This window comes from Olea europaea, chromosome 3 (genome assembly GCF_002742605.1).
Source record: "Olea europaea var. sylvestris chromosome 3, O_europaea_v1, whole genome shotgun sequence".
Taxonomy (NCBI): Eukaryota; Viridiplantae; Streptophyta; class Magnoliopsida; order Lamiales; family Oleaceae; genus Olea; species Olea europaea.
Window position 1 is genome coordinate 7552477 of NC_036239.1, and position 27610 is coordinate 7580086.

The 27610-nt window shown below is 34.9% G+C and overlaps 4 protein-coding genes across 7 annotated transcripts in view; 2 read left to right on the plus strand and 2 right to left on the minus strand.

Moving 5' to 3' along the window:
• Positions 1–949, plus strand: part of LOC111384594 (protein JINGUBANG-like) — a 3124-nt gene extending 2175 nt beyond the window's left edge. The window contains exon 2 of one of the 2 annotated variants that reach the window (XM_023008912.1): positions 80–949. In XM_023008912.1, the coding sequence (XP_022864680.1) occupies positions 80–600 (521 nt within the window). In that variant the 3' untranslated portion in view covers positions 601–949. The remainder of the gene's footprint in view (positions 1–79) is intronic. The other variant, XM_023008906.1, reaches the window with a different exon arrangement.
• Positions 950–5683: 4734 nt separating this feature from the next.
• On the plus strand, positions 5684–12857 carry LOC111384588 (glycosyltransferase-like KOBITO 1). The gene is made up of 11 exons (XM_023008894.1): positions 5684–6074; positions 7056–7205; positions 8467–8519; positions 8778–8886; positions 8969–9103; positions 9294–9338; positions 9692–9879; positions 10055–10196; positions 11785–11831; positions 11987–12074; positions 12148–12857. The coding sequence occupies exons 1-11, from the start codon at positions 5727–5729 to the stop codon at positions 12433–12435; spliced, it is 1593 nt and encodes a 530-aa protein (XP_022864662.1). The 5' UTR covers positions 5684–5726; the 3' UTR covers positions 12436–12857.
• Positions 12858–13019: 162 nt separating this feature from the next.
• LOC111384569 (pentatricopeptide repeat-containing protein At4g20740) lies at positions 13020–18811 on the minus strand. 3 transcript variants are annotated; one of them, XM_023008883.1, is made up of 4 exons: positions 18282–18811; positions 16634–17394; positions 15475–16471; positions 13020–14943 (listed from the first exon to the last, which is right to left on the minus strand). In XM_023008883.1, exons 1-3 carry the CDS (start codon positions 18718–18720, stop codon positions 15494–15496), a joined length of 2178 nt encoding a protein of 725 aa, XP_022864651.1. In that variant the 5' UTR covers positions 18721–18811; the 3' UTR covers positions 13020–14943; positions 15475–15493. The 3 variants fall into 3 exon arrangements, with proteins under 3 accessions (XP_022864651.1, XP_022864644.1, XP_022864636.1); XM_023008876.1 differs by having other exon boundaries at positions 13020–14904; positions 18282–18810; XM_023008868.1 differs by having other exon boundaries at positions 13020–14890; positions 18282–18807.
• Positions 18812–22813: 4002 nt separating this feature from the next.
• Positions 22814–27136, minus strand: LOC111384611 (bifunctional endo-1,4-beta-xylanase XylA-like). Its single transcript, XM_023008920.1, has 2 exons — positions 26882–27136; positions 22814–24329 (listed from the first exon to the last, which is right to left on the minus strand). Exons 1-2 carry the CDS (start codon positions 26988–26990, stop codon positions 23293–23295), a joined length of 1146 nt encoding a protein of 381 aa, XP_022864688.1. The 5' UTR covers positions 26991–27136; the 3' UTR covers positions 22814–23292.
• Between the last annotated feature and the right edge of the window lie 474 nt (positions 27137–27610).

Here is a 27610-nt window from a genome sequence, read left to right on the forward strand (position 1 = left end):
TTGGAATCAATAAAAGCCCATGACGACGCAATCAATGGACTAGTTGCTTCCAAGGGAATTGTCTACTCTGCATCAGCAGATGGGAGGATCAAAGCCTGGGGGAAGGAGGGGAAGAATAATAAGCATTCGCTTAAGGGAATTTTTGAGGGGCATAAGGATATATCACTGAATTCAATAGTTGTAAATGAGGATGGAAATTTGGTTTATGGAGGAGGTTCAGATGGTTATATAATGGGATGGTTGGTGAATAAGGATTTTGATAGTTGGAGGGTAATTTGTGAGACTAAAGCGCATAAAATTGCGGTTTTGTGTATGTGTCTAATGGGGGAGTTTTTGTGCAGTGGATCAGCAGATAAAAGTATTAGTATATGGAAAAGAGAGATCAAAGGCGGCTTGGTTAGAACAATGATCATTAAAGGCCATGAAGGGCCAGTTAAATGCTTGCAGGCATCTCCAACAAGAGTAGGGGGTGGATTCATGCTCTATAGTGGAAGCCTTGATAAAAGTCTCAGAGTTTGGTGGGTTCCAAATTATTGTTCAACAGAACAGATCACTTCTTCAATTGATGGTACACCCAAAATTTCGACAGTTTTCGTTTAAGAAGTTTTCAGATTTGCAAGGGATTAAGCACTGCTCCTCTTTTCAAGTGTCAACGGTGCATTTAGAATCAGTTTTGGCTTTTTTCCTAAGTGTCAAAATTTGTTTTAAGGTTCATTTAGATTGCAGAAAGAAGAAAGGCAAATTCAATTCCTTGGTTCTTTAAAAATTGGTTCTGGGATAAGTGTTCTGTGTATTCAGTTTAAGACAATTTATTTAGGAAATAATTAACACTGCTTGGAAGGATTATATTTATAAGTGTGTTGTCTCCTTTTGCACTTTGTTGTCTTTTGAAATGTAATTAGATCATTGAGTGATTGAAGTTCAATAATATTTTCCCTTTCTCGAGATAGTGTTTTGTTTAAATTGTTCATGTTTAATTGTCACCTTGTTCATGTTTAATTGTCTCCTTAACGTAATGTATTCTGTGGTTTCTGTTAGAAAAGCCATGTAAAACAAACCAGAAGAGCATTATTACCCCTGAATCATGGGAAACTCCAATTCTATATTCTGATATTTTCCTACATATAATGGCCATTTTCAGAAATTGTCTTCCATGTGGTTAAGGAATCTTTTCCTAAATTACCGGTTTTTTTTTTTTTTTTTTTTTCTCCTTAACAGCCATCCATAAGCATGTCAAAGAATTTTTTTAGCAAAAAAGATGCTTATTGTCAATATTTATTATTTATGAACTCAAGAATTTTAGCAGGGGAATGAATTTACACAGGAAGATAGACATAAACTTTATGTGCATTAGTCCAAAAACGACACCGGAGTAATGAATATTCAAAGACTGCCTAATTCACACCAAATAAAATATTTACTATGGCAGCCCATGGCCAGCATTGGAACAGAAATTGCAGCAAAATATACAGGAATTTGCTATCATATACTTCAAGAATATATTTAAACCTTAGAAATGACAGAACATTCTTTATATCATCTTCTGGATTTTAGGGGAAAAAATGTATACAGTAAAAGAAGAAATGAAAATTAATATACTAATTCAGGACCAAGATCTTCTTGAAAACTTGTGAACATTTACATGAGAATGGGACCTCCATTCCACTTTATTATTTATAAACTAGATTGCACAAATATTTGAAAGAGTTAGAATGATTTTACAAATCCTCCCAAATTAAGCAAGCAAATATTTCAAGAGCAACCTAAAAGGTGATATTGATCAATAAATTCACGTCTTTCCTACAATTACCATTCATATATAAGAAACCATCAACCACCCAGTACTTGACTGCTTCAACCTTCCCCTGTAGGACAGAAAGAGATAGGAATCAAGATAATATTTTATTTGGTATGTTTGCAAAACGTGAAAGGGTGATTTTATGTCACAATTCTGTGAGGGACCATCAGGAAAGTTAAAGCAATTAGGCCTAGTCTTTGAAAAAGTATTTTTCTATTGCTTAAGAAATCCTACAATCGAAATCCAAGTTCAATATTTGAATAGATATCTTAAAGCATGTTTGTGAAGTGTTTATAAATGGTTATATTTATAAATAGGTAGAAATGAGTGATGGACATTGGTTAAAAAAACAATAAGGCCCCGTTTGATTGCACGAAATTTTCCATGGAACTTGGAATTCGAATTCCAACTTCCACTTTTGGCCTGTTTGATTGACAAAATTTTCCAGGGAATTGATTTTCCATGAATTTCTAGGTACAACACCTTAAAGCGTGATTTTCCACCTTTTTTTTCCTAGGGGATAGGTGGTTTTTGGTTTTCCACCTTTTTTTTTATTTTTTTTTGGCTTTTTTTTTTTTTTTTTTAATTTTTGGCAATGGGAACAAATTTTAGGAATAATTGTAAAAGAGGATATCCCTGAAATTGACAATTTCCACGTAAAACAAAGTCAAACGAACATCAAAAAATACTTTTACTTCAACATTTTCCACGTGAAAAATTTATACAATCAAACACAATAATTTACAATTTCCATGAAAACAATTTCTAGGTAATTCAATTCCTTGGAATTAATTTTCTTTCCATGTAATTTTCCTACTTGTAATCAAACGCACCCTAAGTGTTCAATTTGAAGTCCTCACAAGTCCTCATACTCTCAAACGGTAACATGTGGTTAAGCTTGCGTCTTAAAGAGGAGGTTTTACATAATTGTGCTACGCCCTTCAAAGCGAATTCAAATCTATATATTGCACACTTATGCACAAATCTCATGAAAAGAAATTGTCTATGAAGGACCCAGTCGGAGATAATGAAATAAATCTTGAATTGTTGTAGCTAAAGTATCATACCAAGAAAGTTTTTCAAACAAAATTTTTTATTGGTAGACTCATTTCACTTTGACTATAAAAATATAACATTCTTAAAAAAATTCACCATCGTGAAGACCCACGAGCATACATGGACTTGTCACCCCAAAGACGGTTCTTAAAATGGTCTTGAGCCAAGTACCACGAAGATGGTGCTTCACAAGAGCTTCTTTGATATAAAACAAATTGTTGAATGGATTGAAAAAGAAATAAATCAACATGGGAAAAAAGTAAGTGCAGAGAATAGCATTTGACTTTGATTTGGACCCATAATACCATTCTGAATGGAGAACGATGAGACAAATAGAACTCGCCACTTATCCGTGAGATACGATTGATTTTGGTTAGAGTTCGTTTAGGACTTGAAAACTACTTTTAGAATTTTAGTGCTATTTCTGTCATTTTCAATTTTAGTTTATTTAAACTGGATTTTTATGTAAATCCTTACAAATAAATGGTTAATTTGTTGTTTTTCATTATCTTACATTAATAAAATTTCACGAATTTATTTTCTTTATAATTTTGGTGGATTCCAAAAAAATTGATTTTCGTTTGAATCCCTTGTTTCGCGCTGCGTCATTCTTCGTGCTATTTCAACAATAAAAACCAAATCCAAATGATGATATTCTTCAAATCACCATTTAATGCCAGCTTAAAGCATCAAAAGATGCCACCACAAAGAGGAAACATTTTAATATTACCCGTGCTATATGCATCAATAACCTAATTAGGCAAACATAAACAACAACTGAAATCATCATATAATACCTTAGGAATAGTTTTTTCAACCACTAAAGTCATCCATATTTTCAATTTCTGAGCAAATATATGATATCCCAACCAATAAAACCATTCCTTTGTAAAATCAACTATGCAAAACTTCCATATATCGCGAAAAGGTATACTTACAAGTGTATAACAAAAGACATTATTTTTCAAAGTTAGTGAAGCTGCTTGGCAAGTCAACTTTTCATTCTTCGACAAGAAGAAAAAAATAATCTTCTTCACTATACGTTACTTAACGATCCATATATCAAAAGCCCACAACTAAAAATATTCTCTTTTCAACGAGCAAAAAGCCAAAAAGCAATCTCAACACACAAGCATTCATTTTCGACTTGCCCCCGAATCAAAGATCACAACTTTTATTCCGCAAACACGAAGAAAATATATCAAAATTATATTCCCTGAAGAAAACGGATAAATTGGATAAGAAATAATAGCAGCAACAAAAAATCCAAGAAAACTTCACTTTTTTGGCTACTGAAATGAAGAGCGTATAACAAATTTATGGGAAAAAACGAAGGTTCGATGAGGAAACTTACAAAGGAGAGACAAGTGATTAAGAAGACGAGAAATGGAACATTTTAACAAATCATAGACCTATTTTAATGCAGAGCGATTTATTTTTTTTAATTATTATTATCCTTTTTTTCCCGATTCTTCCAAAATAAAAGAAAGAAAAAAAAGGGTGAAAAACTAGATCCTAACAACTCTTGTATGGTACGCAGAGAGTTAAAAAAGAAAATCACGATTTTGATGGACTTTGGAGGACTATCATTTTATCACTTTGCACCCCTTTTAGAAATAACAATGTGATCTAAAGTGAGAGATGACAATTCTCGAATAAGGTTTTATTTAAATTTTGATGGATTCTTGACGATTAGCATTTTATGACGTTGTGTCAAATCTCATAATATTTTTTAAGTTTAACACAATGCTTGCCCAATATTACCCATAAATCATAATATTCATTATATGTGTGTGTGTTTTGAGATTTGACACAACGTCATAAAATGCTAATAATCTCTATAATACGTCTATCAACTCATTGGACCTTTAGATTTCACTTTGAGAAGAAGAAGTTGAGCCAAAAAAAAAAATGGTTGAAACAAAACCCTATAAAAGAGAAGTTGATCCTGAACTACATTCTTGAAAAGAGAGACTCAAGTGTAATAGAATCCTTCTTCTAATTACCGTTTAAATCGTTCATCGATATAAATAAATTAAGGACAAATAGTACTACTTGTCAATTTTACGAAATGAATTAAGTATAAAAATCAAAGTGTTCTAAATTTAAACACCTCCCAAACAAAAGCTAAAATTTACTTTTGTTTCTTTTGCCTTATTTGAGCCCCGTTTTGGGGAAAAAATATATATTTTTGAAATAGTGAACTTTTGAAAAATGTGTGACTAAAAAAAAAATTTGACTAATGTAAAAAATTATTTTATTAAAAAATATATGCTTGAAAATGAATTTTTGAAAAAATGGGCCTCAAACACTGGCTTAACCCCTATTTGATGATAACTAAAATCAAATTTTTAATAAATTTTTATAAAAAACGATAAGATGTGTAGTTGAAAAGTTATGAAACTCATACAATATGTGACTGAAATGAATTATTGCTTTGGATTTAAATTAAAAAATATATATTAATCGATATTAAACGTGGCTTAATCTCTTTGATTTTTGAGGCTAGGTGTGGCATTGTGGGCTAATTAATAATTCTAGCATTTTAGTCACATCAATTGATATTAAATGCACCATAAGACCCTTTCTTCAACAATATATTTTTTTCTCTTTCAACTCATGATTTTCTAAAAAAACCTTAAAAATGGAATTTATGATTTCCAAAAATTAAAGAGACATATACATTTGAAACCTATGCCAATTTAAAACGGCAGTATCCGAACTTTTCGGACCACCTTAAAAATTGCTCATAAGTCCTTTATTTTCTGAGAAATTATAATTTCCGCCCCAAAGTAACAGCACAATATAAACACTAGAAAAGGAGGTCCACTCCACCACAGCTGGCCCATTTTCTTGATTTTGCAACAGTCCAATGGCGGGTCTGCATACCTCGCTGAGGCCGCAACCACCGTCTTCTGCAGCCAACAATCACTTCTTCATTGTGAAGCTTCTCCTCCTCCTGACCATTCTCCCTTTATCGCTTTCTCTCTTCGCTTTCTTTCTTCAGTGGCGAGGCGGTGGCGTCGACGATCCCATCTCCCGATGGTCGCCCGATGAGTCCCACAAGTTCCCCGGCATGGACTCTTCCCCTCTTTCCACTGGAGGATACTCATCTTCGCATTCCTTTGATTGTTCTATGCTGTTGGGACACTCCAATACGGCGTCATTTCCTTACTACAGAGACTGGAAATTTAAATTCGATTCGGATCTGAAGCCCAAGGTCTAATTTTTGTTTTGTTGTTTTATCCCTTTTTTGTAAGTTTTTTGGGTTTGGTCTGTTCTTCGGGTTTTGTGATCTTTGTTAATGTCATTTGGATTTTGTTTGTTTGTGTGATTTAAGTTTTTGAGGGTCTTGCATCTTGTTTCAAGAAAACTAAGCTGAAATCCACTTTTTCATTTATTTATTTATTATTATTATTATTATTTTTAATATATAATGGCGTTTCTGGATTTTCAGAGAAAACAAGGAATTCAATCGGTTAGACTTATTTCAGTGACTTCGATTTTTGGACATTTTTTGGGGAATATTTTTTATTTATCAGATAATTAATTTTATAGTCACATGTAAAGTGCAGAGTAAATCTATTGAAAGATCGCTGCATTTTGAAAGTAAATCTTTTGAAAGATGGCACACTTCTTTCCCAAGAACTGGAAGTTCTATATATTTTCCGAGTACACAGAGGTAGAGATTTTTAAACAAGACAATCACTGTTACTATTGGTACATGCCTTCATAAATCCTGGAAATAATAGGGCTTTTCAGCTTTTGAAACAGATGGCTCTGGTATCACATTTCTTTCATGCCATTTGGTCTCTTTTAAAGTTTATGTTATATGAAGCCTATCTTCAAATTGAAAATGAGATAATGGCAATAATAAATGATCATTGAGTTGAGAATTATCCATGAAGAAAATTGGCTTCGATTTTGATTCACATTGATTATTGAATTGAAATGTTGGCAGAATATACTTATCTCCAGTGCAGATTATCTTATACCAATGAACAGCTACATCCAACCACATAATACATGATAGATGTCCTTTTCTCATAGTGATTTTCCCACCAAAATCCAACTGCACTTGTTATTCACTCTAGTTCTTCACATTCCATAATTGATTTCATTATAAATTCGTTTCCTAATAGATAATGCATCAGCATAAACGATTGGTGATGTCCTTACCATCTTCCTCTATTATGTGCAGATATGTATTACAACAAGTACGTCTGCTGGCTTAGAGCAGATTTTGCCATGGATGTTCTATCATAAAGTTATTGGGGTGTCAACCTTTTTTCTCTTTGTTGAAGGGAAGGCTGCATCTCCTGCTGTGTCCAAAGTCCTTGAATCCATTCCTGTGAGTTTGTATCCTGCTAGCCATTTTCTTTTGTTGCTTTGTAAGAGTATTTATACATTGGAGGGTCAAAATTTAATCTGCATAAACACTGCATTGTAAAATAGTCTCGTGTTTTCTTACTTATAACTAAAGGAATAAAGAAAAACTCATTACCTGTCCTTTAAACACAGTAAAGAGATGGCTCTACAAAGAAATGTGATCAGAGGACAGTATTGATATTTGGGCTTTGGTCAGTTGAAAAGGTCACTAGGTGTGACTAATAAAAAACTAAACAGTTACGAGTTGCTTCTTTATAAGTAAAGAACACATAAAAGACCAATTGTTTTATGTACACCAGAAGTTAAATATAATGTCATGACTTTTTTGTAGCTTCTTGTAACCAGATCCCTCAATGTAACTTGATTTCAGCTGTATCAATAGTTTATGGTTACATAAGTTAAATAGGCTGCAGTATTCTTATTGAGAAACTTTCCAATTAGTTGACATAAGCTGACAACGGGCGATTATATTCCTGAAGAAGTACTGAAATCTGGTAATGTATAATATAAAATGGATAAGTTTGACCTCAAATAGAATGCTGAATAAGCCGTTTTTGTAGGGTGATTTTGATAACTTTGACCTCTATAAAATGCTGAATAAGCCGTTATTGTGGGATTACTTTGACTTGAAAACTATCTGGTCTTAGGTTGAAGCAGTATCTTCAAAAGGCAATTTGTTGGACGGTTGCCTGATTTTTTTTTTCTTTTTTATAATATAAGAACCCAGTGCTAATTCCGAAATTCAAAGTGTTATATCATTCTGCTAATCCTTTAGGAACTTAAAGTTCAACGTACCCTACATTAGTTGACTCTTTACACATTACCAAGTGATTTGAAGTTGAATGGAGCTTCTTTTGTCAAGTCTTAAGAGTCTTAGGTGACTTTCGGTTTGGTGTTTCGTCTCTTAGATAAGTGGGATGGTAGTTGCCAGTATTTTGTCTTCATGAACATCAGTGATGAACTCGAACTCATCTACAAATTATGACCAGTTTATGTCAATTGCCATTTACCAGTCTTGCCTCCTGCCCAAACTCACCCCATCTATTTTTCTCCAAGTTCATGTCTGGCAGGGACCTGATGATCTGATAACTTATCTTGCTGATATCTTTTCTTGATTCGTGTTAACTGTCACTTCAATCTGATGATTATGTTATTCCGTGTTTAACGGTATAATATTTTCGTTCAGAACCCATGGGTATTATTAATTTGGTTATCTTTTGCAGGGAGTGAAAGTAATATACAGAACCAGAGAGCTGGAAGAGCAGCAAGCTAAGAGGTCAATCACTTCTGATATGTATCTGGAGCTTGCTTGACTGCATAGATAAATTATATGAAATTGACAAAGCCAACTAATGTTTCAATGGATACATTTTAACATTTTTTAAAATCATAAACCGACAATTATCTTTCTTCCTATATCTTACCATAATCTCTCTGGAATTAATACATTGGTCTCTAAAGTTACAGAAATCTTTGTATGATATATTAGCTGTGGTTATTATTCTCTTACACCTTTTTATCCCTGATGCTTCAGTCGGATCTGGAATGAAACATGGCTGTCAAGTTTCTTTTACAAGCCTTGCAATTATGAGCTTTTTGTGAAGCAATCGCTCAACATGGAGATCGCAATTGTCATGGCAAGGGTATGGATTATTACAAGTGTAGCTGAAATGTACCATTTTTTCTTATAGAGTTAATCAAATATTTTGTGTACTATAATTCTAGGATGCTGGCGCTGAATGGATAATTCATCTAGACACTGATGAATTGTTACATCCAGCTGGTGCTCGGGAGTATTCTTTGAGGCAATTGCTAATTGACGTGCCTGGGAATGTGGACATGGTTATCTTTCCCAATTATGTAAGTAATTTGGCATCTCTTTGTTTCAGTGTGGGTGGGGGAGACAAACTGTTTCTTTTTGTGCTCACTGTATTCTTGGAACAATTCAAACTATCCAGCTTAACTTTCAAAACCAAATTGGAAAAGAAAAGACATTCGGTGCTCTTCTCAAGTTTCACCATGCTGACCCCCTCTCCATTTTTTCCCCCAGGAGAGCAGCATTGAACGAGATGACATCAAGGAACCTTTCACGGAGGTAAATTTTCAACTTCTAGTTTCTAGATTTACTCGATTTTCTTGTCACAGTTCACCTGAGGAGTTACACAATTTTTTATTGGCTTATAAATATTGCAAGTTTAGGAATTTATGGACTATAATGTAAATATAGCTGAAATAATGTCAATGTTTATTTTTTTGCCTTAATGCATGGTAGTTCTTTCAATTCTTTATCCCCTACCCCACCACAAAACCTGTTTCAACAAGTACATTTTGGACTGTTTTAGAAATATTTTTGGCAGAGAGCCTCTTCAGACCATGATATTTTCACTGACTTGAGGATTGATTTGCTAGAACTGATTTATTTTCATTTCTTTTGTATGTGTCATACAGATATCGATGTTTAAGAAGAACTATGATCATTTAATGAAGGACACTTATTTTGGCATGTATAAGGAGGCAACCCGTGGCAATCCGAACTACTTCTTGACCTATGGAAATGGGAAATCAGCTGCTCGAGTCCAAGACCATCTTCGTCCCAATGGTGCACACAGGTGGCACAATTACATGAAAACTCCGAAGTAAGTTTCTATATTTGTGCACACAGTTGTTGTATGCAATTTTGAAGTATTGAGTGTATTTCTTTGTTGTTTATGATCCACATATGATCTACCATCTTTCTGTTTTCTTGTTTTGGACCACACATTTGTATTCTGTTCAATAGGCTTTTACATGTTTTCACATACTGTTTGACAGCGAGATCAAATTGGAGGAGGCTGCGGTTTTACATTACACATATTCCAAGTTTTCTGATTTGACTTCTAGGCGGGATCGTTGTGGTTGTAAACCTACAAAGGAGGATGTCAAGCGATGCTTTATGTTGGAGTTCGATAGATCTGTGAGTCTTTGTGAACATGCATTTTTATTGGTATATCTATTCTCTAGATAGTGTTGGCACTAAGGACATCCATTTTTCCTAGGTTGAAGCCTCCTTAAGTGAAACTTGCGTGCCAAGGAATTCATAAGTGCGTTTGGTTTTTATATGATGTGCAAGTTTAGGAAATCACTCCATTATTAATGTGTCTGATTGATTAGTTGTTATCCAATTTATGACTACTAAACAAAAAAAATAAAATAAAATAAAATAAAAATAAATAAAATAAATAAATAAAAATTGCAATATGGATGCAAAGAATGCTATCTTAATAAAATAATTACCTTGAAATTCAAAATACTGGGATGAGATTGTCTTTTAAATCTGACAAGTTTTATTTGCTCAGAAACACTCGAGGAACACTGATTAAATCATTTACTTCGGAATTATATAAACAGTTGTTTTTATGAAATGTTAAATAGGCATTTCTTTCTTGTAACTAAAATAAAAACTACGAGTTAATGCTTATTTGGATAAAATCTTAAGTTGCTGAAATTATAATGTGATGATGGATGAATGGATGGTAGTTATGCGTCCTACGAAATGTGCTGTTAAAATTAATGTTTGACTTTGACTACTAAATTTAAGGAAATTATAATGTTTCCCGACCATGCGCATATTTTGATAAATTTGAAGTTGCAATAATGATCTTTCAGTGATTTTTGTACTCTCTTTCAATAATAAGGTTCTTTTGAATTTGTTTACTTTTGAATTACAGTGTAGACATGTGAAGGTCATTTGATCCCTCTTAATGCACTTATTTACTGCATGAATGTAATTTCTTACAGTTTTCTTTTATTTTAGCTTAGTTTGCGTCTGAAATAAAACTGTAGATGAGTTGTTGGTAAATAAGCATGCAAGTGATGCATCAGAATTCTTAATTATTTAGTGGCTCTTTGAAAATAGATATTTGGACTTTGGACGATGTTCACATGTGAAATGTGTCTTGAGTTCACACTAATAGGAACTTTACATGTGCTGCTGCTACTCTTGGGTTCTTGCCATTTTGCGTCATGGGCTGGTCTATTTGACACGCTTCCTTGAATTTAAGATTTAATCAATCCTACCTTCCAAATCATAGACAGCTCCCTCCACTTCCAGAGAAAAAGCTTATGGAAGATTTAAATAGATTTTATAATTTGTCTATATTTGAGGTTGGTTTTGAAATGTTTTTGGGACCGTTAGTAAAAGTTGTTTTCTGAACTTTGATCAGATTGTTCAGTTGAGTTCTTTCAAAATATCTATGATGATCAAATGGATGATTCATTATAGGAAAGGTCCTTTCTATAGTTTGTATATGTAGGTTCCCAAACCTGCTCATGATTAAAAATCCCTTGGGAAGGGGAACGACAGCTGCTAATATACATAGGCTGAGGAGCAAGCCACCTGATAGAAGGAATATTTCATTTGAATTGTATCCATGCGCTGAGTTTTTATGCTCGTCACCATGTTGTATGAATATTAATTTTCATATATTTAAATTTACATAGATTCATTTCTATGGTCTTCAGTTTGGTGTTCATGCTGACAAGTTTTTATGATTTAATTATAGGCATTTATAATTGCTTCAACTGCCACAGAAGAGGAGATGTTAAACTGGTAAAGTTCAAGTTGTTGGAAATGCTGAATTTTTTTTCTTGTTACACTCTGCCGTACATGAATTGTTGAGGGCTTACAAACATATTTATGGTTATGAAATCCTTGGATTCCTGTATTGTTCTTATGGAACAAAATTGATTTCTTTTTCTCAACAGGTATCGAGAGCATGTTGTATGGACTGATAGAACTGTCAATTTGAAATTGCTGAGGAAGGGAATTTTAGCTCGCATATATGCTCCCATGGTAAGCTTTACTTGCACTCAGCAGTTTGGTCAATCTTCCATTTAACTGGCATTTCATCTTGCTTGTGTTTCAGACCATCATCCAAGGTTTGAGGGAGTCTGGCGTATTTGGTGATGTCATTGCATCCGCTCAAGGATCTCTCTCCAAGGACAAGTTTTTAGCATCCATTGGCAGCAGCAATTCCTCAAGGACGACTTCTGGTTCTGAATCATTTTCATCGAGGAAGATAGGTAGGAACATAGAGTCTCAGGCGACAGCTAGAAGAACTCTTGAAATTATTCCATTTGTACCTCACGAACCAGCTGTCCCGCCATTGTCTCCCCCAATCATGGATGACGACCACCTTATGATTGAAGCATAAGTCTCCTGCATGATTGCTGCTTTTTTCTTTCTAATATGAAACAACTGGAGAAACTGGGATTTTCCTCTTTCGGGATAAAGAGGATTTGGAAGGATCTAAGCAAGCAGATCAGCAGCTGGGATTCGTTTGTGTTTCTATAATTAGATGTTCCCGATCATTACCCAAGCGGAAGTGTATATTTTTATAGAGAACGAGAGAGAGAGAAAAGTCCAGGGTCGAGGAATGGGATTTCTGGCTCTAGAACTCGACGATTTAGATATGCTGATAATTGGATTATGTAGAGATTTCTAGCATTGATCAGCCAGATTATGATAATTGGATTATGTACAGATTTCTAGCATTGATCTGCCAGATCATTGTAGTTGTATAGTTCAATTGGAATTTAATTGGGCAAATTCTTAATCTATTATCATTAAACAGCATTTCATATGTCGCATCCGTATCATGAGAAGTGTCACATGGCCAAAAGTACGAATTATTCAGCCACCGCTGCAATATAACATTCAGTCAGCCTACGTCTCACTAGAAATGAAATTTAACAATAGTTTCAAAGTACAACATGAAGGAAGATAGAACAAAGCATATACGGAAAAACCCAGCTTTCATTGCTCTCAATATAAGGAATTCGGTTAAGGATGGAAGACTTAATGAGGTTAATTTTGAGATAACATATTAATTATTGGTGATATATCAAGAATTAATTAAATGTACGGTAAAATTGGACAACAAATCTTGACTCGTGATGTACATGTAGCATAACCGAATATAAATAGTTGACACCCTCACCAACAAACAAAAGCCATCTGGCCATAATAACCGTCCTCGCCAACAAACAAAAGCCATCTGGCCATAATAACCGTCCACCGAGGCTGAAGTTGCTCATACAAGAGCCCAAGTAACAGCCTCCATTCAGTTGCTTTTCTTGTCAGCAAATCCACCCAAAAACTCTCACTTATGTAGTCTACTAGCTGTGTTCAGCTAAGTTCGGTTAGTATGCCCTCGACCTTCCCTTTCCTTCTGTCCCCATACATTTAGGCTAATTCCATCCAACAACGTTACCATCAAGTAAACCAACACTGCCTTGCCTCCCTCTCTGCTGAAGCCACCCATCACAGGCATATACAACCAAAGGCATTGGAATGGGGCAACGAGATGCCCATGCCATAGCCTTGACTTCCAGGTGATGTGTTAACAGTAAGAAAGATATAATTGCAGATCACAGTTGCTCATGTGAATGACTATAATTTTACTACATATTTCCATCACAGAACGAAGATCTAAGGAGGGACTGCAATACACAGAATCACTGAAAGAGCTTGTTAACTTAATAATGAGCCAGCGAAGAGAAGAAATTGCATATAGACCGGGCCAATTGAATGAAGCCTAATGTTGTGATAATGACCAGATCAGATAAATACCAGTTCAGAGTTATCACATGATAAAGGCGTTTTGGAAGCATTGCAAGCTGCAGAATATCATTGAAACAACAAATGAAACTGCAGACAAGAAGACAAACTTAACAGAATTTTCTGAAATTTTCACCATGAATTTGCTTTTAAAATACTCGTTAGCCAGTATCAGTCCCCTATGATTGCCCATCAACATAATCCCATTCAGAACTGCAACTCAAACTCAACAAAAGCAATCACATCCCTCTTACATAATGATTCCTATATGATGGTCTCCAAAACCCTGAAATTATCTCCAGAAACAATATGCCTCAAGGACTTGCCTTGATTAAGATGCAATTCATTTAGCTTTTTCAAGAAAATAGATCAAATTCCACCCAGCTCTCGGATACATATCGAATAATCCACATGGGAAAGAATTATGATGAGAGCGTGCCGGTTTTTAGCAACCCTTCTCACATGATAGTAAAAATGACAGATAAGATATGAATCCCTTGGGGTGTGGAATAGGGGTTCCAGGTTATTCTACTCCAAGCAGAGATAAAATGTAACTCTAGGTGAAGCGACATGTTGATATGAAGCAAAACTAGCTCCGAGCAGAACTTTTCACCACTAAGGACGCACTTGCACAACTTCTTTTAAGAGTCTAGACAGCAGTTTATTGCAATTACAGCTTTCAAATAATTTTCACGTACCATGTGTATGATGATGCAGCACGATTCTATTCAATTCTTTCTATATCCAAACTTCAGAACAAGAAAAGGAACTCCCTAAAGCTCCGCTGCACCTGTAAAGGTTCACCAATCCCATTGCTGCACTTAAGCTGCGCATGAAAATGAAAAATCTGCAACTTATGAACATCATGTCATATTTACAGACCCCACAAAGGAGAAAACTGAACCCCAGATGTATGCATTTTCAATAAGCTTTCACAGTCCAAGCATATCCAATATTGCAAAAGTCTCATATGGTAAGTAGTTCACCAATCGTTCTCTCATTTTCCAGCAAATCAATAGAGGAAATGTTGGCCTTCTGACTCCTCAGTACTGCCATCAATGATCCGTTTAGGATGTTAACATGACTAAACTTACAAAACAATCTGTAAGCAAACACAATTTACTAGACAAGATCAGGCAAGTTGTGGCTTTTCCAAGATCCTAATTTTCAGAGAGAGGTGCTCTCTTTTAGTCAAACTACTGCGTAAAAGAACCATGTCAATTGTTGTTCTCCGTTTAAAAGAATCACATAATTTTAAGTACAAATCTCATCAACTTAATTCTTCAAAAACAAAGTACGAATCTTGTCATGCAGACATTAGTTTACTAATAAACATCTCGTGTATTCAAATTTTAACTTTACTTTTTTCCCTGAAACTACATATTCAAAACTATGTACTGGTGGTTTTTATTTAATCAATATCTATAGAAGTACGACTTAATTGAATTTAATCATGAAATAACTTCATCCACGATACTAAAGCAAGTTCCGCATCAAGGGATCAAGTCGTAAATGAACTAAACTCAAGATCAGTTAGTCTGGTTGAAGCGTGACTCAGATTTTTTGTTATCAAGTTTTTCTGTAAGTTGACGAGTGTGAATATTAAGAGTTAACAGGTTGATAGGTTACTTACCTCTTTACTCTTTACATTCTCAACTTGACAGGACTGTACAGCCCTTTGCCTTTAATTTTGATTCCAGACCAAAAAATTTCAGCCCAGACAATACCAAATCTGCCGTCTTCTTTTTCATGTGGTCTACAAGTATCTCATCATAGACTATTTCATCCGCTTCACTTAGGAATTTGAGCTCCCTCATACGTGCAAATACTTTCCTTGCCTCTTCAATTGTTCCATGCTTGCACATGCCATAGATGATAGCTGCATATATAACACTGTTTGGAGGGCAACCCTGATCCACCATTTCATTGACAACATCAATTAACTTTCCTGCGTTATTTAATTTGCAGACATGGATAATTGTGAGGGTGTACTTGAATTCCATCGGACCACTTGTAACATGGGCTAAACAGTCACGAACAAGTTCTACGACCGCATCTACTTCTCCTAATATGGAAAGGCCTTTACCAAGAGAATAATAGGCATCAATTGAAGGAATTGAAGAGGATTCTTTAATCCTGTTGTAACACGTGCAGGCTTCATGTATATTTCCAGCTTCAACATAACATAGAATAGCATTACTGTAAGTTATCGAGTCAGGAACCAAGTCTGAATCATTGAGCTCACGAAACAGTTCTAATGCCTTGTTCACTTCACCATTCTTGAGCAGAGACTCCATAAATATATTGTAAACTGAAACAGTACGATAGTTTTTCTTTTTCAAGTATTCAAACACTTCTAAAGCCAGTGTTACTCTGTCATCCTTCTCCACCATAAAAGAGAAGAACTTCGACAGATCATCAATCACACAATAACCCAATTTCTGCATTTGTGCAAGCAATGTACAAAATTCATCCATTCTTTTTGACTCTGCATAAGACACCAAGATAGGATTCATAGTAGAAAAATCTGGCTGGAGATCCTCTTGAATTGTTACTTGGAGAAGTTTATAAGCCCTGTCAACCTGTTGCACGCTGCATAGACCTTTGATAAGGGAGTTATATATTGACAAGGATTATTCTACTTGTACTAAATCATGTACAAAATGAGTCACAAAATCAACAAGTGGTGCCCCCTATTGGAGGGGCGGCCTCCAATCAATGGCCGCCACTTGTTGATTTTGTAACCCATTTTGTATCCCCTTTTTTACTCATAACATGGTCCATATTGACAAATCAGCCCTGTATCCTGAGTCCATCAAATCTTTTAGCAAATCACAAGCCGAACCAACCTTCTGATCTGCCACGTACGCTTCAATCAAAGACCCATAAATAGCTCTATCTATCAAATACTTCCTCACTTTCATTTCCTTAAACAATTCATAACCTTTATCAACCCGGTTCCCTTCACATAATGCCATGATTAAAGTGGAATAAGCCATGACATCAGGATGAACCCCATCCCTCTGCATTTCCTCCCAAACCCTCAAACAACTTTCCAGATTTCCCTCTGAAACCAACACCTTTACCATTGCTGTGTAAGCAAACACATCTGGTTTGCACAGATTATTCCTCATCCGACCTAAAAGATCAAACACTTCATCCATCCGTCCTGCTTTACACAAGCCCTTTATCAAAATCATAAAAGTGACGCTCTCTTCAACCAACCCATCCTCCTTGAAATCATTATAAACAGAGATGGCTAAATCTAGATGATCGGTCTTAACTAAGGCATCCATTATTCTATTATACAGAAAGACTCTTGGCTTCACCCCGAATTTCTTCATTTTCTCATACACGTAGTACACCCTCAGACCCCTGTTTTCATCTGCATGCATCCTGATCAAGATTTCAAACTGCTTCTCACTGGGCGGTTTCCCTTGCATATGCATTAACTCAGGCACCTGATCAGCAGCCCGAAACTGATTCACCCTATTCAAAAAATAGGCAAATGCATTGTAACACGCAAAATCATGCCTGTACCCCTTCTGCTTACCTATCAGTCAAAATTCAAACAATAAGTAAATGGTTGAAAATAAACAGAATAGGAAGTACAATAAACCCACAGAATACTATCTACAACTGCTCACTCTCGTTTCAATGCTCATGACATGGTAATGCGTCATAACTTGCAAGTTTAATTTTATTTCATTATTGCAGCTTCAAAGTAATAAAACCCTCCTAATTGAAAATAAAAATCACGTACACGTTTCACCGTTTTTCATGCAGATTAAATCATACTGCAATATATCATCTGTCAAAATACATGTCCATGCCATGTAAGAAAGGACCCATTCTTCCAACTTTTTTTCCCCCCTCAAAAAAGAAAAACAGCAAGTAATGAATCTTGTCGCTAGCATTCCATAATTACACTCACTAAAAGTATCCAAAACTCAAAAAGGGTTCTTGCTTTGTTAATCAAACACCAAATTCCATAACAAGAAAATCTTGACCCACATTTAAGAATGACAATAACAAGCAGGCAAACATCAATATAAACATAAGAAAACAGCCAAAACGATTCCTTTTAGTGCTTCGCTGAACGACAAAAGAAGTGCAAGAGAGATGTCAGCATGCGAGTGTGTATTCGCTTTAAGTGAATACTTGAATTTTATTTTATTTTTTATGCAATCATGTCTTCTAGAATTGCACAGGTTAATTCGCAATAACATAAGCAGTATATAATCTTTCTTGTATATATCTTATAGTGACAGTCCACAAGCATTTCAGAATGTATAACAAGCGAACGGATTAAAATTATGTATGAAGTTATAGCAAAAGCAATTTTCCACATGTACAGTACACGAACTGGGTATCAAAAAGAAAGATTCAAACACACATGCATCCAAGGATAAAAGGTAGTAGCTTTAAGTTTCTTCATACCAGCCCAATGAAAGAATTTAGAAGAGAGTCTAGGATCAACATTGGGAAACTTCAAAACCTCCGTCACAAGCTTAGGCGTGACACGGCGCAACCTATTGAGCTCCTCCACTAGTGGAGGCCCCCACTGCCTGTGTTTCCTGAAAGCATCCACTATGTATCTAGCAATGGGGGAAAGATTTTTGGCCACGGAGAAGAATTGTTCTGACGGGTCCTTTGTATATCGTGCTCCCTGGTTATTTTTGTCATCTGGGTCCCACTTTTGGAGGTCAAAGGGCTCGGTGGAGGTGGTGGGGAAGCTTAATTTTTTTGGATTGAGTGATTGGCGGTTTGAGAACAGGCCGCCACGCACTGTGGGGCGGTTCTGAGTGGGCTTCCGGTGACCGTAGAAGAAGTAGGGCTTATGGGGCTTGGTGAGGGGCGGTGGGGGTTGGGGTGGCATTTTAAGGTTCCTCAAGCCCTTTCCAGATAAAGATTTGCCACAGTTGTTGTAAACTTCAGAGGGCTTGCCAGGAAAAGGGTTAATCCTCTTGACTCCCCACATTTCTTTAAGTGTGATAATTATCTATGTTCTCAAATCTCAACCTTCATTTGTATTCTTGTCCCAAATTTTTCATTATAGTTACAATGCTTCAACTCGACTAAAAATATCTCGATGAAATGTCAAAATTAATCTCTTCCATTCAAAAAATCACATTGTAGACTTCTAAAACGATGATTGTACGATTGTAATTTGAACAATTATTTCTGGAGGGAGATTATTTCGTCCAATTATATTCACTAATCATTTATCATGTACCAATGGAATAATTTTTATCGTTTTATTAGACAATTAGAAGTTTCCATTGAGTTGGTACATTTGAGTAAACAATGTAAGATGTTGAGAACATGAATGACACATTTGTAAACCATCGAAAATGCATGGATAAATTTATCTAAGAAAAATGTAACATTTGATATGTTTGTCCTTTATCTCTCCAATCATCTTGTTCGGTTCATCACAATAAATTAAAATTATGAGCCTGTTTGGAAGTGATTTTGAGAATTGATTTTTTAACCGTTAGGAAAAAAGTGGGATCCACCTGTGAGAGAAGAAGTCAAATATGACGGCTGGAATAGTGAAATAACGGTCAAAAAATCAATTTTTTGGACGAAAAAATCAGGCCCAAACAAGCCCCATGAGCCCTACTTCTTCAATCGATTTTTAGACTTGATTCAATCGATTTTAACATAGTAAAACCTTTTGCACTTAAGAAGACTGAAACTTTGTGTTACTTGTTCAATAAGAGAAAAATAAATTCAATAATAAAAAATCATGAAAAGTAATTAATATTTTACTTTATCAAGCAAAAATAAGAATTTTTGCACACATACTACAAGAGAGACTTATTTGACCATAGAAATGATTTATTAAGCATAAAATTAGTTTATGCTAAGTGTGGCTCATTAATTCATTGGTGAATATATACAAAATTTCAATATTTGAATGAAATTTGTTATTCATTAATCAATTAACGTGATTAGCATTGGTGCTTAAGATAAATTAAGTTAAGTATCAGTACTTGATATTTATGATCTAATTAAATCTCTATTTGACAATTTTTTTTCTCATTTAACTCACATGTACTATTCACTTATACTCAATTAATTCTATCTATTTGTAAATTAAATTGTTTACAAATTCTTCTCAAACGAAGGCTAAGCAAAATGGTTGAATTTATCCCTTCGCTTCGAGTTCAGTTGCCCTACAACTTGACTTGTAATTCATACTAGTTTTGAGCTTATTATTGTGATTTTACCAAGCGAGTCCTCTGTAGGAAAACAAATCGCTAGTAGATGAAACCAATTGTATAAGTTTTATTCAATTACAGTAGCTGACTATTGAAATTAATAACCACAAGGCAAACGATTTCAATTTATAAAAAAAATTCTGTTTCAGAATTTTCCAACGGCTGAAAAAATTGTTTAGCAACACAAAATTAGAAATATAAGTTAACTGCAGGCTAAAAATGTAAACGATGAATCTGGAAGCTGCACACTATGGAATTACAAACTGCATGAATTAAATAGTAATGCAAAAATAATCTGTAGAAAAAAACACAAACTACAGCAGGTTTCAAACCGAGGTCTGTGCGTGCACAGTTTCCTTCAAATAGTTTCGCCCCCTTACCGTAGATGCTGGAGGTTCAGTTCTAGCGGCTGTCTCCCAGGATACAACGGTAATAAGCAGAATCCGAGCACCGCGGTCCTACTCCGGCGAACTGATCTAGTATCCGAACAATATCACCACAAGAACAAGACCTTACTGAATAACGAATGCAAAAAAGAAGAAACTGTTTAGGCAGGAATGTAGGTGAGATTTTCGAGTGTGTTAGATTGCTGGAGAATGAGCCTTTTTATAGGCATACTGCCCCTTAACACTGTGACCTTTGGGAGTCCATTGGAGTTACTCCCCATTAACACTGTGACCATTTGGAGTCCATTGGAATTTTTTCAGTTTAGAAACTCAAAAGTCATTGGAGAAAGCAAAAAAAAAAATAAAATAAAATAAAATTGGCAAAACGTAGTCTCACCGATGGGGCCATTTTTTGCCTTGTTTGGTTCGACATTCATGTGCGCAGGTCGCGCTCGCACCCAATTTCAAGGTTCGAAGGCCATTTCGATTCGCGATTTACACCTCCCTTGTGCGCGCACGTGAAGAGAGCCTCTATGCTACACATGATTACACTTTTCCAAAGCATGGCCATATATAAAGTGATTTGAGTTTCCTTGATTTTCCTATGTGGGATAAATGCATTTTTTCCCATAAAATCAACTTCCAATGACCAACTTTGAGTTTCAATTTCTCATTCACTCGAGCTTCATTTTTTGCAAATAAATACATGAAAACGATGTTCTTGCGGAGGAGAACACATATCAACTTTGATATTCCACATTGGACCAACAGGTCCATCGAAAATTGTGCCAAAAGTGACCCGTTCACTCAATTTTTTCCAACATCCTCAACTTTGGAAGTGCATCATATTGTCTATCAAACAATAATTGTGATGTATAATTAATCAAAAAATAACAAAAATTAGGAAAATTGGAGCTGCAAGATTCAAAATTTTCACTTTTGCTAAACCACAATTTTAAACCTTTAATTTCGTTGCAGTAAAAAAAACAAATAGATGAAACAACCATAAGTTAACCAGAGAAATAAGATTTTGACATCTTTTGACCAATTTTTGAAGGGTAACTTAATATTGTCCAACAATAAAATAATTAAATAAATAAAGAGAATCTTTTTTTTTTTTGTTTTTGTCATCTTCTTTGCAGAAAATAATTTGTAACTTCTACGCATACTTACACTTTTTCGGTGCATTGTGCTTGTCTGGTCTTTCTTTTTTCTTTTTTTCTTTTTTTTTAATATAATTTTTATCGTGGGACAATGTTAATTTACAATTTTGCCTTTATAAAATTGGTCAAAAGAGAAAATTTTAGGGGTTGTTCTATTCGTGTTTCAATTTCGTAGTTTTAAGTTTTGAATTTATTTTGGGTTTTGTGTTCTGAGTGCCTGTTTTGAAATCATTGAAAATGTTGTTCTCTTCGTGTTTCAATTTTGTAGTTTTAAGTTTTGAATTCATTTTGGATTTTGTATTCTGAGTGCCTGTTTTGAAATCATTGAAAATGTTGTTCTCTTCGTGTTTCAATTTTGTAGTTTTAAGTTTTGAATTCATTTTGGATTTTGTATTCTGAGTGCCTGTTTTGAAATCATTGAAAATGTTGTTCTCTTCGTGTTTCAATTTTGTAGTTTTAAGTTTTGAATTCATTTTGGATTTTGTATTCTGAGTGCCTGTTTTGAAATCATTAAAAATGCGTTCTTTTTACCATTTTGGAATCATTTCCCGTGTTTTCAATTTTTTTCAATTTTGTACTGAAAACGCCCAAATCGACATTTGTCTTTTTGTGTTTTCTTCACAAATTTTTTTCGTTTTTGAAAACAGGAAAGAGAGCACGTTTTTACCGTTTTGAAAAATCGAAAATAGAAAACGGCCCGAAAACGGTAAAGAAAACACACCCTTATTTTCCTGATCAATTGATGGAGTCCTTTATTGTAACGAAATTAAAAGTGCGGGATAAATAACACAAATGAAATATTTGTGTTTACATTATAACAATCTGAAAGGCTTGAAACTGCCATTCGATTCTACTTCTCTCATTTTGCTACCTACGTAAACTGAATGTCTTTGGCAGAGGATGATTTCTTAGTCTCTACGCCGAAAGTGACAAAAAAGGCGAATGTTTTAAAACCCGACCTCCTAGGACGATGACTCAAAACAAAGCCAGATATTGATCGACATCAATGTAATCCCCTGCCATTTCATAAGTGATTTTGAGGGGGAAACATCAGACATATCTCCCATGTTACTACAATACATACAACATATTTCTCTGTTCCCTAAGCATTCATCTATTTGGCCTCAACAATTTAAGCCTCCATTTCACTTTGAATAGCTTGAAAATATGCCAGCAATGCCCAAGCATGTACAATCTACTAAAAAAGAAACTAGCATTCAGATTTTATAATACCATCGTTGTCATGTTTGAACTCATTATATAGACAGCACACGATAACATTAAAAACCTGAACTGAGATAAACAGAAAATTTTAAACAACAAAAATGAGAAAACCAACCATACTTTTTCTGCACAAAGAACGAACTGTGAACAAAAATGTAGACAAAATCAGACTCCAATTCTTGACTGCAGACAACTTAGTTAATATCGTTCAGGTAATCAGGTTGAGTAAAAAAGCTCTCAAATCTTCAATGCTTCTTCTTAAAAACCCAAAAGACCTCAGAAACAACCCAAGGTGGGGGAAAAAGGTAAATCCACAGAGTAATAATGGTCAAAACAGGAATCCAAGAGTCTGCAGTAGGGAGAAGCTTCAAGCACTAAAGCTCTCATTGAGCCAAAAGATTTCGAGGAATTTATAATCAACTATAGCCTCATTCTTCTAAATATTTTTCTTTTACCATTGACGACTATTTCTGCAGAAATCACCTTCATACCTAGAACTTTTATACCTTGTATGCTGTGGAGAACTTTCCCTCTTCCGATAACCACCATTGAAGGCTCTTCCACCTCTCCTCAATCTTCTGGAATCCCAATAATCTGTATTGTTACTTTGATATTCCGACTGCTTCCAAGCCCAGGATTCATTCCCATTTTCACACCAAGACGTCTCTCTGGAATATCCACCACCTTTAAAGATTCTGCCTTCCCTCGGATTTTCGCAATTAACTGGGCTCCTTAATTCTTGACCACCGGTATTCCCACTCCTCCAACACGAAGAACTATTTTCTTTCTGTCCCCACCCACCTTGTCTTGCATCCACAATTTGTGTACCAGAATTCCAATGATTGCCACTTGTACAATCAACATTTGCAGGCGGCCAGGTTTCATTAGGCCCCGGGTTCCAACCCCACGACTCATTCTCACCTGTCCATGCATTGCCCTTTAAAGAAACCTCAAGTTGACTGTGGCTCTCCTCCCATGGGTTTACGTTCTTCAAATTTATAGAATCATCCCACTGATTCCATCCTTGCTTTATATCAATTAAATTTCCTGTATCTTCTACTAGATTTCTTTCCCATGGGTTGTCATCGTGAGTTTGGTCTTTATCATCCTTTGCTTTGGCACACTCGAGGACCGTATCACCCTCTTCTTTTATAGTGTCCAACTTGTCAAATTTGTCAACATTATCAGGATTAAAGAATTGCCGATCTAAATCAGATATCAGCTCAGGATCGATATATGAGTTCCAATCAATTTCATCAATGTACAAATCTGGATTAGGCAAAGGATTATCACAGAGAAGACCATTGATATGTGACCAATATCGCTTTTTTGCATCGTTTAATGCCTCTTCCCCAGCAGAAGCATCCCACTCATCCACACTTGGATAACAGCATATATATTTTTTGGAAGCCAAAATCTTGCGCCATGGAACTCGTACTGAATTGCAGTAGTCTATTTCCCATGATGGCACGCCAGCATGCTTGAATCCTTCAATGAGAAATGATAATAAGATAAATCAGATTTCACGATTTCCAACACATAGCACATTTTTCCTGCTAAATTAAGACACAATTTTTTCACAGATGTATGACGGAATAAAAAAATGAAAATATAATCAATCTTCAGTGGCAATTAAAAGGGAAAACTAGAAAGATATAGTTCAACAACAGGTACACATAGAAAGAAGAGCCTACTAACATAATTAAACTGCAACTACTTACATATTAGAATTTTCCTCTATTATTCTTTTCCTTCCCTTTTTTTTTGGTGGCCGGCCAACTACACAAGCATATTCACATGAAGAAAAATAAAAAATTAGAAAAAGAGAAGCCTACACGTGAAAATCAATGCTTTTACACACAGAAGGTAACTGGTAAGAAAACTCAGGGTTTGTCTGAGCAATGTTTTTTGTAATAATAGATTTTCTAATATTGATTTTTTGGAGAATTCGAGGTTGAAAATAAATTTGAGAAAAAAATTATTTTTAAAGAATGGGGCTCAAACAGGGGCTCAATGTACTAGCCTAGAATGGTAATAACACTTGGCTCCTTGAGGTGCATCTCAAAAGGAAACCTTGCGCGTCTCCAAAATTCAAATGATTGCATCCTGCAATGACCTAAGTAAAAGAGGAACATGGGAGTACATGGGCATCCAATATTGTTATTTACATATGGAATGAAAGAGTTAAAATGTCAAAACTAATCTCTAATTCTTAACAACTGATCTTTCGTTGGCGCAATTCATCCCATTAGCGAATTTCAATTATGTCCCAGGGCACATCTACATAGCCACATGCCACCATAATTGTTTTCCTCACATAACCCAAAGCTTTTTTCCATCAGAAGGAAACAATCAACCCAAAATAAAGGAAAAAGCTTGCTGTACATCACCATTTATAGATACTTTTACAAACTGTTGAGGTGGTGATAATTGAATTAAAAGTGTCAAAATCTCTTTCACCACTTAAATGGTTAGCTTATGTATTGTGGATTAATGCCAAAAGGAAATCGAGGATTTTTTTTTATTTGGTTGGTGAGATTTTGACGGGATCAAATTTTGCCACATCATGTATTAGGTAAACAAATTCGTAAGTTGTGAAGTACATTTAGCACAACTGAAAAATAAATAGCAACACTTTGTTGATTGGAGTATGTACATTGCCAACACAACTATGTATGAAATAACTTGATCCCAGTTTTTTCCTTCCTCAGAAGGACAAAATTATGATAATGCCATAGTAAAGTTCCTCCACTTCCGAAGCAAAAAACTTGTGTATCTAAAGATGCATCAACTCTCTTGAACAGAAGCTTCAGCAAGTTAAACTATCTGAAGACAATTATGTGCATTTCTTGGATGACGATCAACAAAGAAATAAAACCAAAAACAAAACTAAACAACCATAGTCAGATTCCAAATCATGATAGTAAAAAGGAAAGAAATTATTAGCTGTTTTAATAATCTAGACCACATTATGCATGATCTTATTTCCGTGTTACCATGTGGTATTGTTAAGGCTGTCATTGTTTATGCAATATAAAATACCTTAAAAAACCATCTATTCTTACAGTCATATAAGTTACAAGAATGCAATGTACATATAGTGGCATTACGTGTTTTAGACCCTTCAAAAACTGTGTATTTCTAAAAGAAAATTCACGCACAAGTTGCATTAGAACTCGTTAACTTATTTAACTATCATTTGATTCCTTTAGTTCCCTTTATCCTTTTCCATTCATGTGCTTGCAAAGCATCAATCACTTGGAAATAAATATTTCAGCTTTCTCTTCAATTGCAAAAAATATATCACACTATGCAGCACACAAATTCTTAACCAAAAATCTCGACCTTCGAAGTTATGGCTTTGACTTCACAGCAACATGGAAAGACAAAAAAGAAATGACATTTTTGTGCAATTGCCCAAATCAGCCCTAGTCGAGACTCAACTGAGGTCGAGTTGGGAAAAAATGAACTCAAACCTGTTGAGAGATCTCAATTATAGTCAGTATTTTGATGAATTGCACAACTAGAATCTAAATTGAGTGGTTTCTTAACTTGATTAAATTGATAGAAAGAAATGAACAGAACTCAAATTGAACGATCTGAACTGAAGTTGGTAGGGCAAAAAGAAACCAACTTGACTTTAATCGAGTAATCCATTGCGGCAGAAGTATCAACTCAACTCCAATCGTGCTCTAATAGAGTCTAGGAGCACAAGGAGAGAATTCGATCCCCAAATTTCTGAAAATTTTTCTCCCCCAAAGGTAAAATATAGATTATTCCAATTATGATTTAAACCAAATAATAGTTCTTGATTCTAATTTTGATTTCTAGTATAACCAAGCAGGGATAATTTTCTAATTCAATTAAAGGTAATCCTTCCCATAGATGGTAAACCAAACAACATTTCTTGAACAGCTGCCATTGAATACAAAGGAGCTCAAAGAATTAGGAGAAATAGAACAGGACGACAAACGCGTAGTTTAAAATAATTTAAACATAAATCCAAGGAAAACCCACAGACGCACTACACGTATATATACCGGAATGCCGTGATCGAGTTTGGTGGGTCCTCGGAGGAGAAGGCGGCGGATCTTCATAATCATATCGGTGTTTCTTTTTGGGCACATATCTCCGATTCCAATTGCCCATTTTCAAGAAGAGATGCAGGAAGAAAAGGGAAGGAATCACTCTACGGTAGGTGTAGACGTTTGAAGGAGCGAAACATATATATAGGTACGAGGAGAGGGGTCGAACGTTTGGGGCAATTTGCCGCAGGAAAGATATCTACTGTAATGTTTCAGCTTCTGATTCCAGTTTTAAAAAAATATATAAAAAGAAAACTAAAGAATATTGATTATTAATTATCAAATTTCATTAATTTTATCAAAGTTACTTAAAATCTAATTTTAAACAAAATCTAACGAGAACTGTCCGTCTAAATGTTGGGATATGGATATAGTTGACTTAGGATAATTACCTTATATTTTGATTGAGCTTCATCTGATTTAATTTAATTTTTAATCAGAATTTCACATATGTATCTAAAAGGCTCCTGCTTTTAGAACTTGTTTAGTAATGATTATAAGAATTGATGTTTTAATCGTTAGAAAAAATAATGAATCCCACCTGTAAGAAAAAAAAAGTAAAAAATGACGATTAATTTAAGAAAGTAACGGTCAAAAATTGATTTTTTTTGAGTGAAAAATCATAACCAAACATATACTTAATATTATAATAGGGCCCCGTTTGATAGTCATTTTTTTCAAAAT

What these genes read in the sequence shown, in the direction of transcription:
- LOC111384569 (XM_023008883.1), bottom strand. Translation starts at nt 18,720, where the DNA reads ATGCCACCCCAACCCCCACCGCCCCTCACCAAGCCCCATAAGCCCTAC. An exon ending in TAAATTCTTTCATTGGGCTG is followed by an intron (nt 17,395 to 18,281) that starts GTATGAAGAAAC and finishes TTTGACTGATAG; the next exon opens with GTAAGCAGAAGGGGTACAGG. An exon ending in ACTCAGGATACAGGGCTGAT is followed by an intron (nt 16,472 to 16,633) that starts TTGTCAATATGG and finishes GTAGAATAATCC; the next exon opens with TTGTCAATATATAACTCCCT.
- LOC111384611 (XM_023008920.1), bottom strand. Translation starts at nt 26,990, where the DNA reads ATGGGCAATTGGAATCGGAGATATGTGCCCAAAAAGAAACACCGATAT. An exon ending in AACTCGATCACGGCATTCCG is followed by an intron (nt 24,330 to 26,881) that starts GTATATATACGT and finishes TTCTCATTGAAG; the next exon opens with GATTCAAGCATGCTGGCGTG.
- LOC111384588 (XM_023008894.1), top strand. Translation starts at nt 5,727, where the DNA reads ATGGCGGGTCTGCATACCTCGCTGAGGCCGCAACCACCGTCTTCTGCA. An exon ending in ATTCGGATCTGAAGCCCAAG is followed by an intron (nt 6,075 to 7,055) that starts GTCTAATTTTTG and finishes TATTATGTGCAG; the next exon opens with ATATGTATTACAACAAGTAC. An exon ending in GAAGAGGAGATGTTAAACTG is followed by an intron (nt 11,832 to 11,986) that starts GTAAAGTTCAAG and finishes TTTTCTCAACAG; the next exon opens with GTATCGAGAGCATGTTGTAT.